The 21,380-nt window shown below is 48.6% G+C and overlaps 1 protein-coding gene across 4 annotated transcripts in view; it reads right to left on the bottom strand.

Moving 5' to 3' along the window:
- Positions 1-721: 721 nt before the first annotated feature.
- LSAMP (limbic system associated membrane protein) overlaps positions 722-21,380 on the bottom strand; it is a 980,463-nt gene continuing 959,804 nt past the window's right edge. For 3 of the 4 annotated variants that reach the window (XM_005523908.3, XM_088068810.1, XM_005523906.3), the window contains one exon: positions 722-2,405. In XM_005523908.3, coding sequence (XP_005523965.1) covers positions 2,308-2,405 — 98 coding nt within the window. In that variant the 3' untranslated portion in view covers positions 722-2,307. Of the gene's footprint in view, positions 2,406-18,697; positions 18,734-21,380 lie in introns of all 4 variants that reach the window. The other variant, XM_088068823.1, reaches the window with a different exon arrangement.

Genomic DNA, 21,380 nt, shown 5'->3' with positions numbered 1-21,380 from the left:
TGCTGCCCCTGCCCCAGCGCCCGGGGCAGAGAGCAGCAAACGGGCTGCGGCTTGAAAGCTGAGTGCCTGTAAAACACTGTGCTGTCGTGGGGTGGTCACTCGACTTCAGTGGGCTAAATCAAGCTCTCCCCTGCACACCCCTCTCTCCAAAAAAGGCCTGCCGGGGGACACAAGAGTCCTCTCCCCTCTGCCCCGACCCACTCACAGGCACTGCAGCCCCTGCTCATTCTGGCTCCTGCAGCAGACCTTGTGTTGGTGTGGCGAATTCCAGCCACCACCCAGCATTTCCTCAGTCCTGCTTCTCACAGCTGTTTCTCACCTCCTCACTTGGGAACCACCAAAGTCTGCCTTGTTGGAACCTTTGTATGTGATTCTGCTATGGGAAGTGTGGGGCACTCTCCAGCAAGACAACTCTTACCCTTCAGGTAAGAGAAGAGCAGGGGAAATTGTGCTGCCTGCTTCTTTGCTTCAACATTTTAAGCTCCTTCTTTGTGAGCCCAGGATTTTGGACCTGACATTTGTTTTATTTCTTTCATTCAGAGGTCCTGGACATTTTCTGGACCAATTTCTTTCAAATGTGGAATTTGCTGTGAGTTTTGCAATAGCAGCAGTGTACAGCACACACACACAAACACACACACACACTCTCAACCTTACACAGCCTACATTTCCTTTTATACCGGGGAGGACAGGAAGAACAAAAACAACAAAAGCAACAAAAAAAGGGTATTGGCTCTATTTTTGCATGTCTACCAAAATGGTTAGGAATGACCAGATTGTGGTTTTCATGTTGAGGTATTGTTCTTATGCCCACTATACCTAAAAGGAATGGCTGCTTGGTGGCGTCCAAGATCTCATCACTCGTATCGCACCGGCCCAGCCTCCCATCCCCAGGAGGAATGGTGGCTGCACTCTTCAGTCCATAGTGTTGTAGGCCAGTCCTGGTTTCTTCTGCTTGCTTGGACAATTGCACATGAGTGCACACCCCCATGCGTGTGTGCAAGCACTCATGCATAGCATGGGCTGCTATGCTGGTACTACTATGCTGGAAGCTGAGAGCCAAACAGGTTGGAGGTGGGAGAGGAAAAAAAGCCTAGACAAGGGTGCAGACTGACTCTTGCAAGCAAGGTAGCCAGAAAATAAAAAAACAGTGAGGACACAGGAGAGGGGGGACACAATGTGAACCTGTGTTGCAGCTGCCCCACTCTCTCCTCACCCTTCTTCTCTCTCTAAGTGATCTCTCTGCATCTTGTCTCACACTTACAAGGCAGGACATTATCTACAACAGGATGAGCATATGTACACATGGACTGTTCGTTTTGCATGCTTAGAGAGAGCAAGAGAAAGAGAGAGAGAGAGAGAGAGAGAGAGTGAAGACAGAGCAAGAGCCACACATGCATGCACGCACACACACAGGCAAACACAGGAAAAAGACACCTGGTTGAATTGAGAGAGGGGGAAGGAAGAGGATTTGAAAAGAAAAAAAAGAAGAGTAGGCTTTCAGTAGAGTTGACACAGCTTTCGTTCAGGCCTGTGGGGGTGATGTTGCATGAAGGAAGGGGACAGGAAAGAAGGTGTTTAGCAAGGGCTGGGTGCACATGAGCGCAGGGTGAAGTGAAGAGAAGAAGGGGTTCTTCACAGGACACCAGTGTGCAGAGAGCTTCAGGTGACTTGCTCTGGTTTGTGGCTTTTTTTTTTTTGTTGGTTTTTTTTTTCCTCTTTTTTTTTTTTTTTTTTAATTTGTTTTTAAAAGTATGAACTGGCTGAGCATTAGCTCACAAAAATGACCCAGGGCATCCAAAAAGTTAAATGGCTATAGACACCGAAGCAAAGACCTCTTTCTGCAAAAGAAAGAAAGAGGAGGAAGGAAGGAAAGTGAGGGAGTATGGAAAAGAGGAAGGAGGAGAGAAAAGAAAAGGGATCTTCTGTTTGATTGGCTTTGCAGGTTTTGTTGGATTGTTTACATTGCAGCATCCTCCGGCGACACGATCCTTGCTGGTGCCCCATTCTCTCCCTCGCTTCGTGTTGCCACCTAGGCAGTCGATGACTTGACAGCCGGCTTTTCAGGTTTTGGATTAAATGTTGCTGAGTCTTCTTTGCTGTAATTTTTCCTCTCCCCCCTCTTCGCTCCTGAACACACAAAAGTTGTGAAAGAAACAGTCGTCTCTCTCTCTCCCCCCCTCTTTTTTCTCTCTCCCCTCTCTTCGCTCTGTCTCCTGTATAACGCGTTTTGTTTTGTGTGTTGTTGTTGTTGTCGTGTTGTTTTTTTAATTATTATTAATATTATTATTTTAATTCTGATTTGTATTAACATTTGCTGAGTAGGCAGAGCAGGGACGCTGCCAGAAGCCACAGTGGGACGGCCAAACACATGGAGCCGTTGTCTACTCTCCCTGTGCCGGGTCCTGCAGGGTGCGAGAAGGGAGAGAAAAGAAGACAAGATTACACGAGGCTGGGTGAGATAGGCGCGACACAGGAGCACAGCACTTCAGTCCCAGGCTGCTCCTGCAGTGCTGGGTTTGGGCTGCAGGGCACAGCCGCCTTCCCACCTTGGTGAGCCTCCCTCCAGCACAGCTACAAGGCTGCTGCCTGCCAGCTCATCAGCATCCTCCTTCCCTCAGCCCAACACTCCAATGGCATGTGGCTCTCCCTAAAAAACACCCATGCTGGAGGAACAGGGCCTGGAGCAAGCAGAAAGGCTCAACACTGGCTGCTGACCACATCCCAACCCTTGGTGTGCCTCCAGCTGGGAGCTGCTGGCCTTCCAGTGCAGGGATGTGGGTCACACCTTTGCAGATGCTGTCCCTGGACACCACCCCCACGCCTGCTCACTCCACCGCCTTCCCAGTGGTGGCCCTGAGATCCAGGACTCGTTGTAATTCTGCGCAGTGGCCAGTACCTGTCTGCAGGCAGACACCAGCTCCACAGGAGCTGATTCATCACAGTGGTGCGATCAATAAAACATGGGCCAAACCAGCAGACACCTCCCCTCCCTCCCTCCCTCCCAGGGCTGCACTGTAATTATTTTCTGGATCGGGGTGGAGGAAGGCTTCACCGTGGCACTTACAGCCCTGTGGCACGACACCTAAGGGGTGAGGGTGCAGGGAATGCCGGGGAGGTTGATTTTTCAAGAGGGTGGGAAATGAAGTTGCATGCGTGTGCATGCGCATCCGCGGGCTCCGTCAGAGGGGGCAGGGAGGAGCGCGCTGCTGCAGCAACAAATAATGCAGCCTCGCTCCGGGAATATTAAGAGCTAACACTCCTGACATCTTCTCATTCATCCTCTCATTTATGGGTTCCCTTTTCTGGATGACTTTAACCGGCAGTGATGCTGTTTTAAATTCACCCTGCAATCCCAAGCCTCGGCAGCCTTTTCTTTATAATTGGTCAGGGAGGTGCAGATGGCTGTGGGTCTGTAAATGCAGGCTCACCATGGCTATGTGCACATAAAGTGCTCATGTATCTCTGCATGCATGCACATGTATGTGTACATTTATATGTATATATGTGCCTGCAAGACGCTGGAGTGTGGAGATGGAGCTGAGGTTTTATGTTATCCTGCTGTGAGGAAAGAAGTCATGCTCACTACCAAGAAAAGCTGTTTCTGATGGCAGAGGGGAGCCAAAAAAAAAATTAAAAAAGTCCCTGTTCAGGAGAGCTCCGTGAGACTGAAGTACAACTGCTCCCTCACAACCTGCAGAGGTGAAGAGCTCTCCTGAGTGGAGCACTGGTGCCACAGACTTACTCAGCAGCACAGTCACTATTAAACTCAAGTTGGTGACTAAAAGGCAGCAAATCCAAGAGGGATTTGCTCTGGAGTCCCTCAAATCCCGTTACACTTTCATTTGTCTGGTTTCTTTCTAATGTAGCTGACTGGAATAGCTGTTTGTGCTTCAGTTCTATTCTTTCATTATTAAATATGTGCTGATTTGTGTGGAAATTTATGTTCCGTGTATGGCTTCTTTTTTTCAGCTAGTCCATGTGCATCTTTTGTGGCTTGTCACATGAATCCTACAACACTGTTGTTTTCACCCATTTTATTTCCTCCCCTAAACTCAGGAACAAGTTTTAGTTCAGCTACTACCCCTACCTCACCTATGTTTCAGAAAAAGCATCTCTCACAGTCAAATAATGGTGGGGAGGCTGTTTGGGACCATTTGCATCCTTTTTTCTCACAAAATATGACTCTTCTGGCCCAGCAAATAAACAAGAGAACACCAGGCAGGGTGTGCTGCCCACAAAAAAAATTTTAGCCACTGCATTTTTACTATCTGGCTTAAATATTATTTGTCTTAACACATGCATGGACATGTAGATAACACACTCGTGACAACCATGCCTCCTCTTTGCCACTTTTCTAGTGTGCCCATGCAACCAGAGCAAGGGCATTTGCACCAATGGTGGCATGTAATGCACAGCCAGCACAGCAGAGGCAAGGGGACATTTGGCCTTGGCTGGGTACTGCTGCCTTAATGCATCTAAATGAATGGATCAGAGTTTATGAGCTTGGTGGGGACTGGGGGCGGAGGCATGGCATGGTGTGGTAGTGGTGTGGTGTGGTCACAAGATAAGCCTCTGCAATATCTAGGTATAAGAGAGGACACACAAAGAACTATGGTGTGATGGAGGACTTTGGAGAGGGTCCCACCAGCTTCTGTTCTGCTTGAGCTTGTGTGCCTAAGTTTGAGGGCATCTGAAAAGCTGGAACTCCCATCTCCAGAGATGAAAAATGATACAAGTTCTCATGGCTCCCTGTGTGACCAAGTCAGATGGTGGAGCTGGCTGCAGAAACCTCTCCATCCGCAGTCCTGATCATCCTCTGTGCCACACCACAGGCTAAGACCAGCAGCTGCTCTCAGCAGCAGGCCATGCAGGTGCTGGGCAGTGTGTCAGGCTGACTGGGAGGACTGGGATCCAGTGTGTCCTCTGCACATAACCCTGGGGGCCATATGGAATCTCTGGGTTCTACAGCACAGCTAGCTAGAGTATGTGCCACGGGTGCTACAGTTGCTGCCACAAGTACTGTAAAAATGTGGGAAGGTTATAATTCTGTTGCAAAATAATGTTTTGGGAGAAAACAGCTGCTCAAGTGTAATATGAAAGAGAGCAAAAATGCTGGAAGAAAATGAAATGCTTGTCTTTGAGCGAGATTTTCTGCAGGAAATAGCATCCGTTTTCAATTCATTCTATCACTGTCACCCTTCCTTCCCAGCCACACCTCAGGCAGTGCCAGCCCATGCTTGCATGATGACTTCTCCACGTGTGTACAGGAGCAGCTGCTGCCGTGGGCTGTACATGCCACTGCCGTGGGCACCGAGGCAGCCACAGGGCCACGGGTGAGCACCCACGCTGGGGGGACAGTGCCAGCCCCCACAGCGGCCACGCTGTGCAGCAGAACCCGCACACACTGCGGGACGTGCACGGGGGGACAGGCACGCGTGGGCACGGCTCCCCAGGAGTGCACACACACAGCAGCCCCTGAGCTTCCGAGCGAACAGACCCCCCATAATCCCCCATCCCCGCAGCCACCAGCGCACAGCTCGCAAACTCCCCGCCCTGTAGCCTCCCTCTCCATCGAGCACATCCCCTCTCCATGCCGCATATCCCCTCTCCATCCGTGAACATCCCCTCTCCATCCGTGAACATCCCCTCTCCATCCCTGAACATTCCCAGTCCATCCCTGAACATTCCCAGTCCATCCCGGTCCCGCGGCAGCACCGGCCGAGCCCGCGGTCTCTGGCTCCCTCTGGCGGCCGCCGTGCGGAGCCGCCCCCGCCCGCTGGAGACCCCCAGCAAGCCCCCCTGGAACTCCCCTTCTGCCCACCCCTGCTCCCTCTCCGCTGGCACCGGCATCTTCGGGGCTACCCCTTCGGTCTCCCGCTTCGGGAACCTTGAGACTGTGCTCTGGGAATTTGCTCTAATATCCCGGGCTATTCATCCTCCCATCCTACCCCGGCAGTTGGACAGCCCTGCCAAGTCCGTGACCATGCAACAGCTTTGAAGGGGAGGAAATTTGGTTTCCGAAGCTGACGAGCTAATATGAATATCTGGCAGCATTTTACAGCTAAGCCCCTAAGGGACCCCAGACCCTAAATGCTGACCGAGTCAGATCCCATTAAGCAAATCAAGAAGGAGCAGACTGAAAACTGTCAAGGGCAGAACAACCGCACTGCTCTTCCTTGCTCCAAATGTGAGACATTTGGATACCTGGTGCAGAGGCAGGTGGAGCCCGGCCATGGTGACTAATTGTGCTGCAACAGCCTCATGGGACACTGCATCCTGTGTTTCCAAGGCTTTATCGGTGCCACACGTTCAGCCTGGGTGATCTGCATAGGTGCCACACCACAAAGTAGCCTTGGCCAAGATTTAGAGAGCTGTCACTCTCATATGACTGAGGGGGACCATGTGCAGCCCCCATCCCACCCCTCTCCCCAAGACAGTGTAACCCTAGCTGCATCCTTAAATTTAGTGATGGGAAAAACAGAGCCATGCCACGGTGACCTCACAGCTCCTGCCCACCTGCCTGTGTGCAACAGCCCAGAATAACAGCCTGGCACGGAGAGGCTCCAGGAGTCCTCCCTTTTGCTTCTGAAAGAACTTCCACATACTTCTGAGTGAATAAGCAGAAGGGGTGGCAAGACCCTTCAATTTGGGACATCAGCAATTTCACCTAACACTCCTGCAGGCAAACCCTTCCACACAGAATGAGGCAGAAGAGTTGCTGCATGCTCTCAAGTGCAGAGGGCTGGCTGCAAGGCAGCCTAGCCAAGGTTTCACTAGAGAGGATGTAGGGATGTGTTAACCCTGTATCAGACTTGGTATAGCTATAATGCTTGTGTGTGTGATGGTTCCAAAACTGCTCCTCATCCCATGAAGAGTGTAGGAAAAGACATGGTGAGAAGGATGGGGGAACTTGGATAAGATGGCAGAGGAAGATGGGAAAAGCAGGATGCTGCTTACATTCAGAGCAAACCACAGCCAGATTTACACTCAGAGCAAAGTCAAGAGCTGCTCACATCTTCAACAACAGCCTGAGGAACACACTGCAAGGAAAGACCTTTGCTGGGTCTTGTCTAACCTTCAGTCCTGTCCTTGGTGGGTGCTGCGTGGGGGCCAGCCAGGAGCACGTGGTCAGCATGCATCATACTGGCCTGCCTCAGCTGCTTCAGATTCATTATGAGCCAGCAGAAGCTGTACCCCTTTAAGATTAATTTCTTCTTCCATTAACTTGTCTGGTCACTTCTGGACTGCCTGGAGACTTCCATATCCACAGCCTCCCTCAGCTTTTTAAGAAGCACAGCAGCAGCCAGCTGCCAGCAGTGACATTGTGGCCCCACATTATATTTGGGTGCTGTGTTCTCCTGTGACTTTAGCACCTTGGCATTAACAGGTGGCCTGGCATTCCACCTGCTATTAATTGCTACCTGAACAGGCTAGATTAAAACTGTCTCAGTCACTCTTTGCTCTGCAGCCTCCTCTGCTGACTATCAGAGAGCCAGGCTAAGGAAACTGCTCAGTGTGGGAAGAATTAGCTGCAGTGTTCAGCTCCTCCCAGGAAAGGGAGAGATGAGTTTTTTTGTCATGAAAACTTGCAACACACCCAGCTCCTGCAGCAGTGTCTGAGGTCGGAAGGCTAGCTCTGCACTGGCCCTACCTCATGGCTTGTGTTGGCCTCTTAAAGCCTACAGTGTCCACTGGGGGCTGCATGAGGAGCTGAAAAATACCTTAGTGCATCTGGGCAGAGGCACGGGAAAAGGCTGCTGTGATGGGGGTAATGTGGACTGAGGTGACAGGATGAGCCTTGCACTTGTACCAATGCTGGGCTACAGCACAGGAAATGATACCACGGAAGATTTTCAACTGAAATGGCAATATAGCAATGTTCAGGACATGGAAGAGGGCAAGGGCAGGAGATGTCAGCCAGGGTGAGGATGGTGAAACGGAAGACATTACATAAGCATGAAGGTTAGGTAAGTAATGAGAACAGGTCCTGAGAAAAGGGGAGATAAAGAGAGGAAATTAAGCCCTGACCAGGCACAGGAAAGTAGGGATGAGGGAGACAGGTAGGGGGGAGTGATGGTCCTTATGGGAAGAGGGCATTAGTACCAGGACTGCAAAGGCAGGCAGCCCGGGCTCGGGGGGAAAAGTGGGGTTTCCCTAAAAACCTAAAAGTGTTTAGGTGTGGATGAACACACCTGAAGCTCAGATGCCAACAAGCAGGTGCGAAAAAGGGCACGAGCAGCAGCAAGCCGGGTGCGCCTCCCGGGCTGTGCCCTGAGGCAGGGGAGCAGCGCTCGTACACCTCATGCCTGTCACCCTGCCCTGGCCGGGCGCTCGCTGCGCTGCCCCCGTCGCTCCGTCCCCGCCGAAGCGCCGCTCTTTCCCCGCGAGGTGGCAGCCGAAGGACACCCAACCCGCCTCGCCATCCAGGCGGCCTCCGGGCTGGGCACGGCAGGGAAAGGCAGGGAATAGCAGGCCGGGAAAAGCCCGTGTCCCGCACGGCACGGCCCCCGCACGGCGCTGGGGAAGGGAGCGCCCCGAGCCAGCGCCGCCGGGCCAGCCACGGACGGGCACAGCGATGTGGCACGGAACCCGGGCCCCCGCCGGCCTGCATCTTTCCACAAGCACTACATCTGCCTCCTCGGCAAAACCTCTTCGGGAGAGATGGAACACAGGACATCTACCCACTGCGGCAGCAGAAACCGAAGGTGCAGGGGGTGCTGGTGAAGTTTGTAACCCACTCTACTTATTCCACTTATTCTTGTTGTGGGCCCCCAGCATGAAAATGGACCTGTTGCTGTGAGTGCACAGAAGGGCCATGAAAATTCTCAGAAGGCTGGAGTGCCTCTCCCGTGAAAATTCTCAGAGGGCTAGAGCACCTCTGCTATGAAGACAGGCTGAGAGAGTCAGAGTTGTTCAGCCTTGAGGAGAGCAGGCTCCATGAGACCTCCCTGTGGCCCTCCTAAAAGGGGCTGACAAGAGCTGGAGAAGGGCTTTTTGTAAGGGCGTGTAGTGATAGTACAAGGGGAGTGGTCTTGCATTGAAAGAGGGTAGAATTACATTGTATATAAGGAAGAAAATCTTCACTATGAGAGTAGTGAGGCATTCACAGAAACTGTGGATTTCCCATCCCTGGAAATGTTCAGTGCCAGATTGGGCAGGATTTCAGCACCCTGATCTAGTGGAAGGTGCACTGCCCATAGCAGGGGATTTGAAACTAGATGGTCTTTAAGATCCCTTCCAACCCAAGCCATCCTATTATGCTACTTCCTCCACACAGATATTCTCCCTTCTGTCTCATCACTGCCTCTAGCTCCTTTTCGTAACACCAACAGCACCCTTGAACGGGCCCATTAGAGAGGGAGATGGAGACTGTGCCATGGCACATAAGCCTTGCTCGAGAGGCAAATGAGACCAGATGTGTAAATAAAGCCACAAGTTCACCAGAGGCATGCCTCCAAATGTGTGCACCGTGATCATCACCAGCAGAAACTGAACCCATTACTTTCGAGATTCCCAGCACAGACCTGTAAAAAGAATCATTTGAGATGCAAGCAGAGAGCAGATACATTCCAGAGGGAAAAGAATCATCCACCCATCTACATGTTTCACATACACATTTGCCAATCTCATCATCTGAGTATGCCAAAATGAAGGCAGGAGAAGAGACAGTGGCTGCCAGTTTTTCTCTTATTTACATTAACAAGACCCCAGGGTTTGACATATCTGCAGTTTGCTGATGGAAGACAGCCCACAGAGAAGGTTCAAAGAGCATCAGAGAGCTCCTGGCTGTCAATTTGCTTTGGGGAATCTGCCCCTGGGATCCTGCCAGGGAGTGCAAGGTAAAATCTGATGTTAGAGGGCAGTTAGTCCCCATGAGTTTCTGAATGGAAGAGAAGCCAGAAAGCAGCATGGGATGGGCTGGGAGAACTTTTCTGTGATGGAAGAGAAGGAGTGATGATGAACCAAGTATAGCTAGCCTGATGTTTTTCCAGGTGCTGTCCACTCTGAGTAGCTCCAGGTTCCATGTTGTTGATAGGCTGACTCTGCTTACAGTGAAGGCTGGAGTTCTCCCTCTGGAGCAAAAAATAGGACCAAAAATGAGGGGGGAAGAAGAAAAAAAGCCCACCTCTAAAGCAGAAGGCACAAGGGAAAGAGGATGTGCATCATGCAGGTGTCTCTACCATCTCACTCCCTGGGGCCTGCTGGTGTCTTAGGGTTTACACTTGCCAGCTGCTCTGCAGGAAGCAATTTTCCCTAGTCTGTTGACTCTCTTGCCAGGGCTTCAGAAGATGAAATCTTTATTATCATGAAGGCTTAAAAGGGAGGAATACTGTTAATTCCATTTTCAAGGTCATACTTTGAAAGTTATTAATTTCTTTCTTCCAGGGCTTTGCACTCTACTCTGAGGCTTTAGGGATTACCAGCTTCTACTTACTAGGGTTCATTTGGGGCTTTTTTTCTTACTTCTTTCCTGTTCCTCCCCCCTCCTCTTAGAAGAAGACACATTTTTTTTCTGTTCTCAGTGTTGAAGCTATTTTGCTTATTGCCTGCTCATTCCCCATTGTCACTACCAGTTCTGCTCCTGTAATTAAAACTTGACTGTGACTGCAGTGGCAATAGGCTGGCTTTCCTAGAGGTGCAAGTGCCACTGTGTTAGCTGGGGAGGATGCCCTCCAGCAACTCTCCAACAAGATTAAGGAACTGTCTCGGGTGTCTTTCAATCTTTGCACTTGGTTTAATGTATTTCAGAATTTGCTCATGCTTTTCTAGCACTGAACATTTCTTCCCCATGTTTTGGAGCTCATTCATGGTGTACTAAGTACTCATCTATCATACCTCATGTCTTAGAGGAATGAAGATTCATTCTGTAATGCAGCTCACCCATCCTTCCCTATGGTCTGAAGAATATCCCTGAAATTGTATTTTTCAGTGTCTTTCTGAGAAGGTTGTGGTGTTCAAGAGCTGTCTGCTTACACCATTTATCCCGGAGCTGGTTTACAGTAATCCTAGTCTAAAACGGAGCTGTTATCCTGACCAGTGAGGTTTGTGGTAGCTAGAAGACCACCTTTGTTTCAAGGTTGCACAGATCTTTCATCATCAGATCTGTCCTGTGTGTATAAAAAGTTTCAATGTTCCCTCATAGCTGAAGAAATTGTTCTCCCACCCATTTCATTTCCCTAGCAACTGAAGGTTTATTAAAAAAAAAAACAAACCCAACACCCTCCCCAAACCCCACCTTCCCCAGCAACTGATATAAAATCAGATACTTAAAACTGCATTGTCTTTCAACCACACATTAAAGACTCTCATTCTACAAGGAAAGCATAAAAAACCCCAAAAAAAACCAGAACAAAACCAAACAAAATCCAACAAAACAAAACAAGAACAACAACAAAAATACCACCACCACAAAAAAATAAACAAAAAACCCCACATAGCACAGACTTTTTCAGGAGTCATTTTGAGAACATCAGAGCTTTTTGCTTTCCTAGGATAAAGCCATCCCTTTCCTGCTCATCTCTGAAGTGCATGTGTAGGGCACTGCAGACCAAAGGTGATGCCAGCACATAACCCCATGTCTCAGTAGAGGACAAACAGCACAGCTTCCCTCACCCAGAGCACACACAGCCCTAGGAAGCAGGTTTGTTAATTGGAGGCTCTGGAACCTCTTGAAAAATTAATACTTTCACCAATTTCATGTCTGTCTGTTTACTCACTTCATCCCTGCTATGGTTTTCTACAAGCTTTACTGGATATATGGCATGGGAAAGATTTGAGAGGCTGTGGCCAAAAATGAAGAGGCAGGGGACATACATAGGGGTGACTGGAGCAGAAAAAGAACTAAATTGGGGTGGAGAGTGACCAGGGTGTTTGATGTTCCTCTGGTACTGAAATCCAGTCCTACTGCAGCCTCTGCCCTCCCAATCTTTCTCTAGTATCTGCAGAGAAGCGCCCTCCCAGCCTGTTCTTGAGGTCTTCTTAGGGTTATCACTCTCAGTATCTCAGTGAATTAGAGATGTCATGACAGTCAAGCTGGGCCCATGCGCTAGCGTAGGTCTCTAAAGTGTGGGGTCTAAGAAAATATTACTTTGTGTTCCCTGTAGTTCTCATCAAAATAGGGAAGAGTCCGTGTGTACAATTCCACAGTGAGACTCCTGGTCACTGTAAGACCCTAACAGTGCAAGCATGGCTTTAATACCTGGCCCAGGCCTGAGAAAAGCCAGAACAGAAAGCCATCTTGGTTTCCTACAGCCCATTCCCAGACTGCTATTAAAAAGGGAAAGTTAACACAGCTTACACAGGCTGCTGAGCAGGCCTTCAGCCGGATGAGTTGGAGCAATGGGAAAGATGTAGGAATTCCTGTTCCTCCTTAGGTGTTTTAGGGTGCCTGGAGATTGCTCAGTGCCTGTGGGCTGTGCCTCTGAGCACAGGGTGTGTACATTGATGTGTCTGGGCAGTGTCACCATGGGTCAGCGTGCCTGTGTAGCTTCAACACCTGCCCTAGGGGCTGCCTGACCAGGCCCTGCTGAAGCCATGCCATCTCCAGAGCACATCCTTCTCCAGGGCCTGATCCCATGCTCCCAGCCATGCATCCTCCCCCAAGGCTGCAGAGGGACATGCAGGTGATGCTGGGGAAGGACCACACGCATTGCTCCTTGCTCACCTTGCCACGAGGCCTCTCCCTTTTGCCAGGGAGCTCTGCTGACAGATCTGCTCACCCATGGGAGGGGAGGTCTTCCAGGAGCGCTCTGCTTTTTGTGCAAGCCTGATTTCTTTGGAACGGTTGGGTTTTTTCCCCATGCACACCCTCCCTCCCTCCCAAATCCCACACCTCCCTTCTCCTTTCTGGTTGTTTTTGTTTTTAGAGAGAGCGCTTAGACAGCTGTATTAATCATGCAAGCCCAGCCATGTGTAATGTGCTTTATCAACAGCGGAGCAGACACTGAATGGCAACTGGTTCGCAAGCGGGCCCAGTGCACTGCCTGAGCTGGGAAGATAAACCTGCTGCTTCCCAAACCAACTTACCGTCATGGGTTAGTGAATGGAGAGGCTGTTCACTTGGGACAATAACCAGAGGGGAGGCCAGCTTGTTAGGCACATTCTTGAGTGGTTTACACTGGAAATGGAAGGGCGAAGAGGAGGAGGAGGAGGAAGGTGGAAATTATTCTTTGGCCATTTTCTCATGGGGGTTGGAGGAGCTTTTGTGTGTGTGTAAGGATTAAATCAAGACAACACTGGCAGTTCTTCATCCTCCTCCTTGCTGCCCTCCACAGTTCCAGTCAGCCAGTCAACACAAGAAAAAAGGAGAACAAGAGGGAGAGAGCAAGGGTTTTAAATGCACCTGCTGTGCAGTGGGAATAGGTTGTCTTTGACATCTCTAAAAGAGGAAAGTTCATTTGATGACTTCAGAAGCTCATCTAATATACAGATGGTATCAGGCTATGAGTGTTCTCCAGGCTGGGGATATGTGGCTCAGGAGGGTTGGAGCCTGCCCCAGCTCTGTTCTGCAGGGTACTCTGTCCATGCTATACCGCTAATACTATCGCTGTGCCTGTTGGATAACTGATTTTCCACAGCAGTTGCTCTTCCATGGGCTTGTTTCTAATCTCTGCAGTGCAGTCATGTGTTTTCTCCCCCAGTGGATCCATCCAGGCTCCATTCTCCCACCTGACTGCTGTGCCCTGACCTCTGTTCTGCATGCATGCAAAGCCACACCAGTGACTGCAGAGACCTTGAAACATCATCCTTATCCACTGCAAGGGCTCAGCTTGGAGGAATATCTTTCTGGGACTTCCAGTCTCAGTTCCCACCCTCTGCTACTGATCTTCTTCATTCACTGGATCCTCCACAGTACTGCACTATGCAAATATATACAACCCAAGGTACATTTTGGAATAAATCAATCTAAATTAAAATAATGAACAAAAACTACAGAAACAGATCAGGCAGTAAAGCCATTTCTCTTTTCTCCTGTGTCTCTCTTTTTTTCTCTAAGAAAGCTTGTTTCTTTTCTCTACACTTCCTTTTTCTTGGGGGGAAAGGTAGGAAGAAGCAGATTGGCTTTTAATTTTTTAAGCAATTTCAACAAACAGAAGCTGTCTGTTGCTATTCAACAAAACCCACCAAGCAATGTTAGTAGCTTGGCATCCACTCTTGTCATGTCTCTTTTCCCTAAAATGCTGTTTTTGTCTACATCCATACGATCTCCTTTTAGAAAACAGTATCATCACCTCTGGCTTTGGTATTACTCACTTTAAACCACACAGCCAAAATAAGATACAGTACCATTGCTTGCCTCGTATCTATGAAATAGCAAGAAGCAATTACTGTGATGTTGGCTGCCTGCCCTCACCCTGCCTTGTCCTCCTTGTTCCCTTGGCCTGAAGGCCCCACAGGCTTGGCACCCAGTTCTGTGCCAGCCCTCAGTGCCTGCAGCCTTGGCAGGGACTGACACTGACCCTGAGCAACAAGAGAAGCTTGGTCCTTCTGAGCATCCACCCTGCAGGGCCAATCCCTTCTGCACTCAACAAATGGACACTGAGCCCTTTGGAAAATCTGGGTGGATACCAGATGGGAAGCAAGGAGAACCGTGAGTTGTGCTTCCCACCCAGGGCCATGGGCGTGATCAGCTGCCAGTGCCTGGGGCTCAGGCAGCTTTCAGGGAAGTGAGGCATGCCCTGAGCAGTCAGCCACACATCACTGTGGAGTGACCAGGACACCTGAACTATGTCCCTCCAATACCTTTGGATTTATGGGAATACCAGACTTGACATAGTTCCTCATGTGCTTGGTCCCTATTGCCATTATCTTTTTCTGCTCATTATTTTTTCTCTGTTTCTCTGTTGGGATCACAGAAAGACAGTATTGTCTATTTTGGCCTGTCTATACTATGGCTTCTCTAGCTGTGCCAACCAGTTTGTTTCGAGGACCTGAAGGCCTGGATTTTCACTGACCCTTTTCTGGAGCCCAAATGAGAGAGCACCCTCAGGCATCACTGAAGAGAACTCCAGAGGTGGATGGATCTTCCAGATGGTCACATCATACTGGCAAGGCTGGCTGCCTAGTCAGCAAACCTCCATAAAATATTAACCCTCCACAGCCTGTGGTCTCTGCTGGAATCCCCCTGGCTTCTCTCCTTAGCTTTGATGGACTCAGATGTCCACCGTTTTGCCAAAACAGACCCTGCTGACACAAGAGCAGCTGGCTCAGCAGAACTAGCAGGGCCATGCACTAGAGAAAGCGAAAGGGGAGCAGAGATGGGTGGGAGGTGACCACTGCAACAGAGGAGCTCTCTTCTGCACAGCTGGGACACCCAGAGAGAGGAAAGAGGACTGAGAGGGTATTAGAAAGAAAGCTGCTCTCTGTTTCCCACTCTGGCCATCAGACCCAAACGAACATCTCTTTTCTCCCTCGCCCCAGCTCCCACCCACCTGATGAAGGCATTAGTGACAGTACAGGCTACACAGGCTACAGCTAAATGGAGACTATCTACGATCTACAGTCACACAGGGTCATTCTCCGATCAGTGCACGTTTTGGCAGAAAGGCAGGACTCCTCATTCTCCTCTTCCCTCCCACTCTGCTAATTGCTAACACACTGCTGCTATAAATCTTGTGTCAACCTATTGACAGCCATGACTTTGTCTGATCAGGCCCCAAAGACTGACACACTTGTCGCCCTGTGGGTGGCTCTGGATGTGCTGCTTTCTGAAACACCACATCCCCCTTGCAGAGCTCCCAGGGCATCAAGCTAACCACGCTGAGAAAACACCTCCTTAGCCTCTGGCAAGCCCTCATCACAAAACTCCTGTGAGGAAGGCTCACAGGTTTTCAAGCCCATCAGTCTGGCTGAGCCATTCTGATGTGGACACTAGGTGCTAATCAAAGGGAAGGAGTTCATGTTCAAAGGGCTCAGGATGAGGGACAATGAAGGACAAAGATGGAGCTAGTGCCATAATTGTGACAGGTTCCTTTGAGGTTCAACAGTGGCCACACTTGCCCTTCCATTGGCAGATGTGGTGTGGAATGAACAGATTCTCTTTTTCCAGAAGAAAAATCCTTTTGAAAAGGCACCTGATGATTCAGTAAGGCCCCTGCTTGGTGACAGCCAGGTCTTGTGTCATTATAACATGGTGTTACAATGCAGACAGAAAGATGTGATGATGTGGCCACATCCCAGAAGACATTTCAAGGCATTTTGAGTGCCTGGCTGCAGATCAGGAGGGCTGGAAAATTTATCAAGGACAACTCAGTTGAGAGCTGAATCAGCTGGGCTCCACCAGCATTTTAGGAAAGTGTCTCATCAAATTCAAGTCCCATTTGTTTAGTTGAATGGGCTGCTTCTGAGTCTTCAGCCTGTCTAAAAGCAAGATGTTTCCACAGCAGCTAGCTAATGATAGCAATGCTTAGCAGGACTACAGAGCTCTTTGTCTCAAATCACCTTCCTTTTAAATTAATGCTCAAAACCCCACAGGGCAGGGAAGTATTACTGAGGATTAACAGAAATGAAAATTGAGGGAGAAAGAGGAGGAAGGCTGTGATTCTGGTCATTGAGGAACGGCTTAATTGAGGGCTGAGGACTGCATTTCAGAACATCAGCTCATAGGAAGAAAAAGGTCTAACAAAATTTTATGCCCCGGGTTTCTTTGAAGGTGAGCAGCAAAGTAAAATCACATGTGAAAATCACCAGCATCTGTGCTAAGGCCCACAATGGAGGAGCTGGTAAGGGTTTTCAGAAAACAAGTGAGGCCCAGAGTATTTAAACTCTGCTTTTCCCCTCTGCAAAATCCTCTTGGTGTGTCCTGGGTCACTGGAGATATGCCAGCATTTGGCACCACAAATTCCTGGAGGCTCCTCAAAGGAGTGATGGCACACCAGGATGTCCTTCAAGATGATCTCAGGAGACTGGGGAGCAGTAAAAACATAACAGCTTCAGAGATGGAGGGGAAAGTGTTTTAAAGGATCAACTAAAGCCATGCAGGATGGCCTTGGCAAGTTGATTAGGAGGTGTATTTGTAATGGGAATCCTGGCCTTGCTCACTCGCAGATTTTGCTTTATCATTTAGCTTAATGGGCTCCTAATTCAAAACCAGCTGTAAACAGGGCTGGCTATGAAAAAAATTAACACTGCCTGCCTGTGGAATTTAAGGATATATAATAAAAATAATCATAAAACCAAAGAGCCCTGGGTTTTTCATCAGACAAAAATATTTGTCATTGAAAATTCTGCTTAAAGAAAAGAACACCTAAACTCTTCAAAACCCTACATCCAAAACAGCCTCAGCAACTTTAATTTCATATCCAAGCACGAGTTTCATTTGCAATACATAAGATAATGGTGTTTAATTGGATTTATTTTTCCACAGTAGGTTCCCAATGGCCTACTTTACTCCTTTCTCAGCTCCTTGAATGTTATTTACAAATCACTCTCTGGGATTTAATTTTAATGGTAGCTTGATTTCTACCTCCCCCTTCCTTTTTTGGTTTTTTTTCCTTAGGTACTTTTCTTTAATTGTATTTGTGGATTTGCCTTTTAAATAGGCAATTGTGACTACATCCTGAGCCTGAATAAGTTGCCAAGAGCAGAGCTTGATTTGAAAACAGCAGAGTAGTTAAACGGAGCATGTGTAACACCCAGCATTTATTGTTCTTTTCATGGGAGTACCTGCAGGTGCTTTGTTCGAGCAGGTGCTCTTTTGCAAAACAACACGGGTTCCTAATAACACTCTATCCCAAAGCTCTGTGCAGACATTAACAATTTAGGTCTCTGAGCAACCCATAAGTTGAGTGCATCCTCCTCACATGGCAGTAAAACAAAGATACCGAGGAGCTGTAGGCCAAGATTTTTTCAGTGGACTGACTTGCTGCCTTATTGTTGATTTATTTTCAACCACCACTTCCAAATGCTGTAGCCTGCTTTCCAGACGCACCTTGTCTCTGTGCTTTCTCAGAATGAAAAGGTCACAACCAAGGCCCAAATCTCATATGGATGTTGGGACCATGCTGTCTGCACCTGAGGCAGGAGTGGGCAACACAGAAACATAAAGAAGCACTCAGACCCTGTTTTGCCTTCATACCTTCTTCCCTTTTGGAATAAAGCAGCCAGTAACATCTCACCGTGTGCCTCTTTTCATGCTCTCTGCCTCAGATGCAAGACAATGTGACAGGAAGACTGGGAGACATGGGACAAAAGCATGAGAAAACAAAGTGTTTCACTGTGCATGATAAGATGCTCAACTAGAGTGGAAAAACCTTCTGGCAGGATTTTAATTTTTAGTTTTCAATTTGTCCTTTCTACTGTCTCTGCAAAATTTTAGGTCTGTTTATGCTTTTGATCCAAATCTGAACCAGTGGGCAAAGAGAGCTTAGGATGGGAATGTGTTTTAGAAGTAGTTCTGCAGGGAGATTGAACCTCACTAAAGACTGTCCACACCTGGGTGACAACTCAAGTGTCGTGGCCCAAAGCTTGGTTAAAGGTTGTTGCTGTACAGTTGATTTATTTTTGAAGAGGGAGGGGGGAAAGAGAAGGATGAGGATGGTGAGAAGAAATGACAAAATGACATGTAATAAGAAGGGAAAGCCCTTATTTTCCTGAATTTCTGAGCTGTTTTGCCCATGCCTAGCTCTGAGCATTTGTCAGGATGACGGAGAATGACCCGGCTAAAGAGCTACTTGAACATAAAACATATACTGACCTGGAAAAGGATTGGGGAGTGTGGGTAAAACTCGTTCTAAGGGGGGAAAAAAAACCAATAAGCAACATGCAGGAGAAAAGGACAAGCCACTTTTCACACCAAGCAAGCAGCAGATACAAACCTGATGGAGTTGTCCATCTCCAAATTAAATGAACTAGAGTAGGTTTCATATAAAAAGCATTTTGCTAGCAACATGCCTAATACATATCACCATCCCCTGGGATTGGGAGTCAGAGAGAAGTGATTTGAAAAACTAAACAAATAATAGCCAAACAGCAAGAGGAATTAAGCACCTGCAGTGAAGGTAATTGGAGTTGATGGTCCATATCTTCCCTCTGACTTTCAAGACCACTCATGTCATCACTCTGCAGCTCCTCTTAGCTACACCTCTGTCTGGAAGCTAGTCTTGGCAGAGAGGTGAGTTGTGGAAGTCCTCCATGGCTTGCCTCCCCAGAACCTTCTCCACAATTGATTTTTTGCCAATGGTAGTTCCCTTGAGGAACTGTGCATGGGAGCAGTCACCCTGGCAAATCCTCAAGGGCACTCTGCTTCTTTAGAGATTTTGTCCTCTGAGAGGGACAGATTTTTTGCAGTCATTATCTTCCAGCTGTACACAGAGCCTGCTGTCCTGTTTACAGGATTTTATAATGTGTCCTCGTTATACGTCACAGCAGGACTTTGATATACGTCACTGCTGGCTTCATGGTTTGCTTCTTCCACAAAGGATCCCAAAAGAATTGCACAGGCACTGAGGGAAACCAGTACCAGAGACTTCAGTCTGAGGCTAGCAGTAGTTAATTCTGCTTCACAGATGCTGCAGGTGATGCACAGAGCAAGGGAAGCAATTTGCCCAAGGTCAAATGCTGAACAGTTGGCAGAGCCAGACACAAACCCAAGAATGCAAGGTCCCCAGACTTGGCTATTATCACTGGGTCTCCTTTCTTTGCCTTCAGAGCTTGCTGGATGCCTTGTACTGCCTGAAACAAGTTCCTATCCATGGACTGATCCATAGGTAGACATTTAGCTGCAACAGCTGGTAGGCCTGGGGCAATGAGTGATCTCCTGGCTTACCTGCTAAGATCACTGCTGATGGACACAGACTTTGGCAGGATAAATCAGTAGCCCACTGTTATTCTCTGACCACCTAGGCCCAGCTGTTTGGAGGCCAATGCTCTTTCTGCAGTATCCTTGGTGCAAAGAGTGAGTTTCTGTCTCACTGGAGCTCATGAGGATTGAGCAGGTCAGGCCCATCCCTATGACACTGGCAGGACTCCTGCCCTCACAGTGGTAATGGAGTTGTTTGAATCCACAGCAGGCACAGGGGAGATCAAATACAAGTCTAGCCTGGATCTCTGTGTTTGTGTAGCAACAGGGGACTATTGTTCTGCGAAAGCAGGCTGTTTGTGCTGACAAGACTTCCTTGTTATTTAGTTTGGTTAAATAACTCAACTCCCCTTTACCTTCTTCCTGCACAGCAGGCTGCAGGCTGCACAGCATAAGCACTTAAAGCAAAGCACTACGGCCTCATTATCATGCTGCTTTCTATTCAAGGACTCTGTCTCTGTTCCCCTCTCCCACTGTGTGCTGCTTTTATTGCTCCACCCTGGCTCATTAGCAGTGTCTCAGCCTTGCCCCCTCTGACTGTCAGCCCAAACCACTTTCCTCCCTTCTGAGTCTCCCAGTTATTGACAGACTTGAGGAAAGCAGGGGATGTGCACTAAGAGCCACTAAGAAGGATTTTGGCCACAGTTAAGGTTCCAAACCCCAGCAGCCATCACCGTAACCAAATGCTCAGGCACTACAAAGAGTGGGCAGAGTGGAAGGAGGGGTGTCAGCGTGTGCACACTTGTGGCAGGATGCTAACAAATAACAAGTTAGAGGCTAATGCCAGCCTTTAGGAACGTGCCTTGCTGCAGCCAAAACTGCTGAGCTCCACCTGAAGCTCCTTGATTTGGCTCGCCAGTTTCTGCTTCATCTCCACGTTTGCCAGCTCCCCAAAGGGTGCAGAGGATGCAGCAGGGGACCTGATGATGTGGCAGTCTCCTCTAACTGAGCAATTGAGCCAGCAGGACTGCATCAGGATGTGCAGCACTGTGCTGCTGTCTCCTGTTTCAGCCTATGGGATGGGCTAGCTTGGCTAGAGAGAGAAGGCAACTAATTTGGAAAAGCTTTTCTTTCTTTCCTCTGCTTTGCTAGAATGTGCCAGGTGCTGCACCTGCCTGTGTGTGCCCGTGGAGGGGTGTGTGGGTTTGCTTCTACATCACAGAGGTGCATGCCTATATATACATACTCACCTACACATAAACCTATGTATCTGTGGTCCTCCAGCAAATGTGTATCTGCTAAGTATATCTATCTATATATACAGATGTATGTATACACACTTCAGTGTAGCATGTGTTAAGATACTTATTGTGGTTTTCACTCCTAATGCTTTTCCTAGTACTGCTAGGTGAGTAAAACAAAAAGGAAACATGTTCCCTACCTCCTAACACTTGGAGGAAGAACCCTTTTGCTTCAGCTGTGTCATTGCTTTTCACCTCTGTTGCTCTGTGATGGCAGCCCTGGCTTTGCCTCTCTGTCAGGTAATTTTAACAGAGATGTGTATTACTGCCCCTCTTGTTGTGCTTAGGGGTTACAAACCTCCCTCTCAAGCTCTGCAGGGCTGAATCAACATGGTCCT

This window comes from Pseudopodoces humilis, chromosome 2, assembly GCF_049639895.1.
Source record: "Pseudopodoces humilis isolate 2021_Gansu_Grassland_sample_001 chromosome 2, ASM4963989v1, whole genome shotgun sequence".
Lineage (NCBI taxonomy): Eukaryota > Metazoa > Chordata > Aves > Passeriformes > Paridae > Pseudopodoces > Pseudopodoces humilis.
Note: the sequence above shows the minus strand (reverse complement) of the source record. Positions and strands in the feature narration are given on the sequence as shown.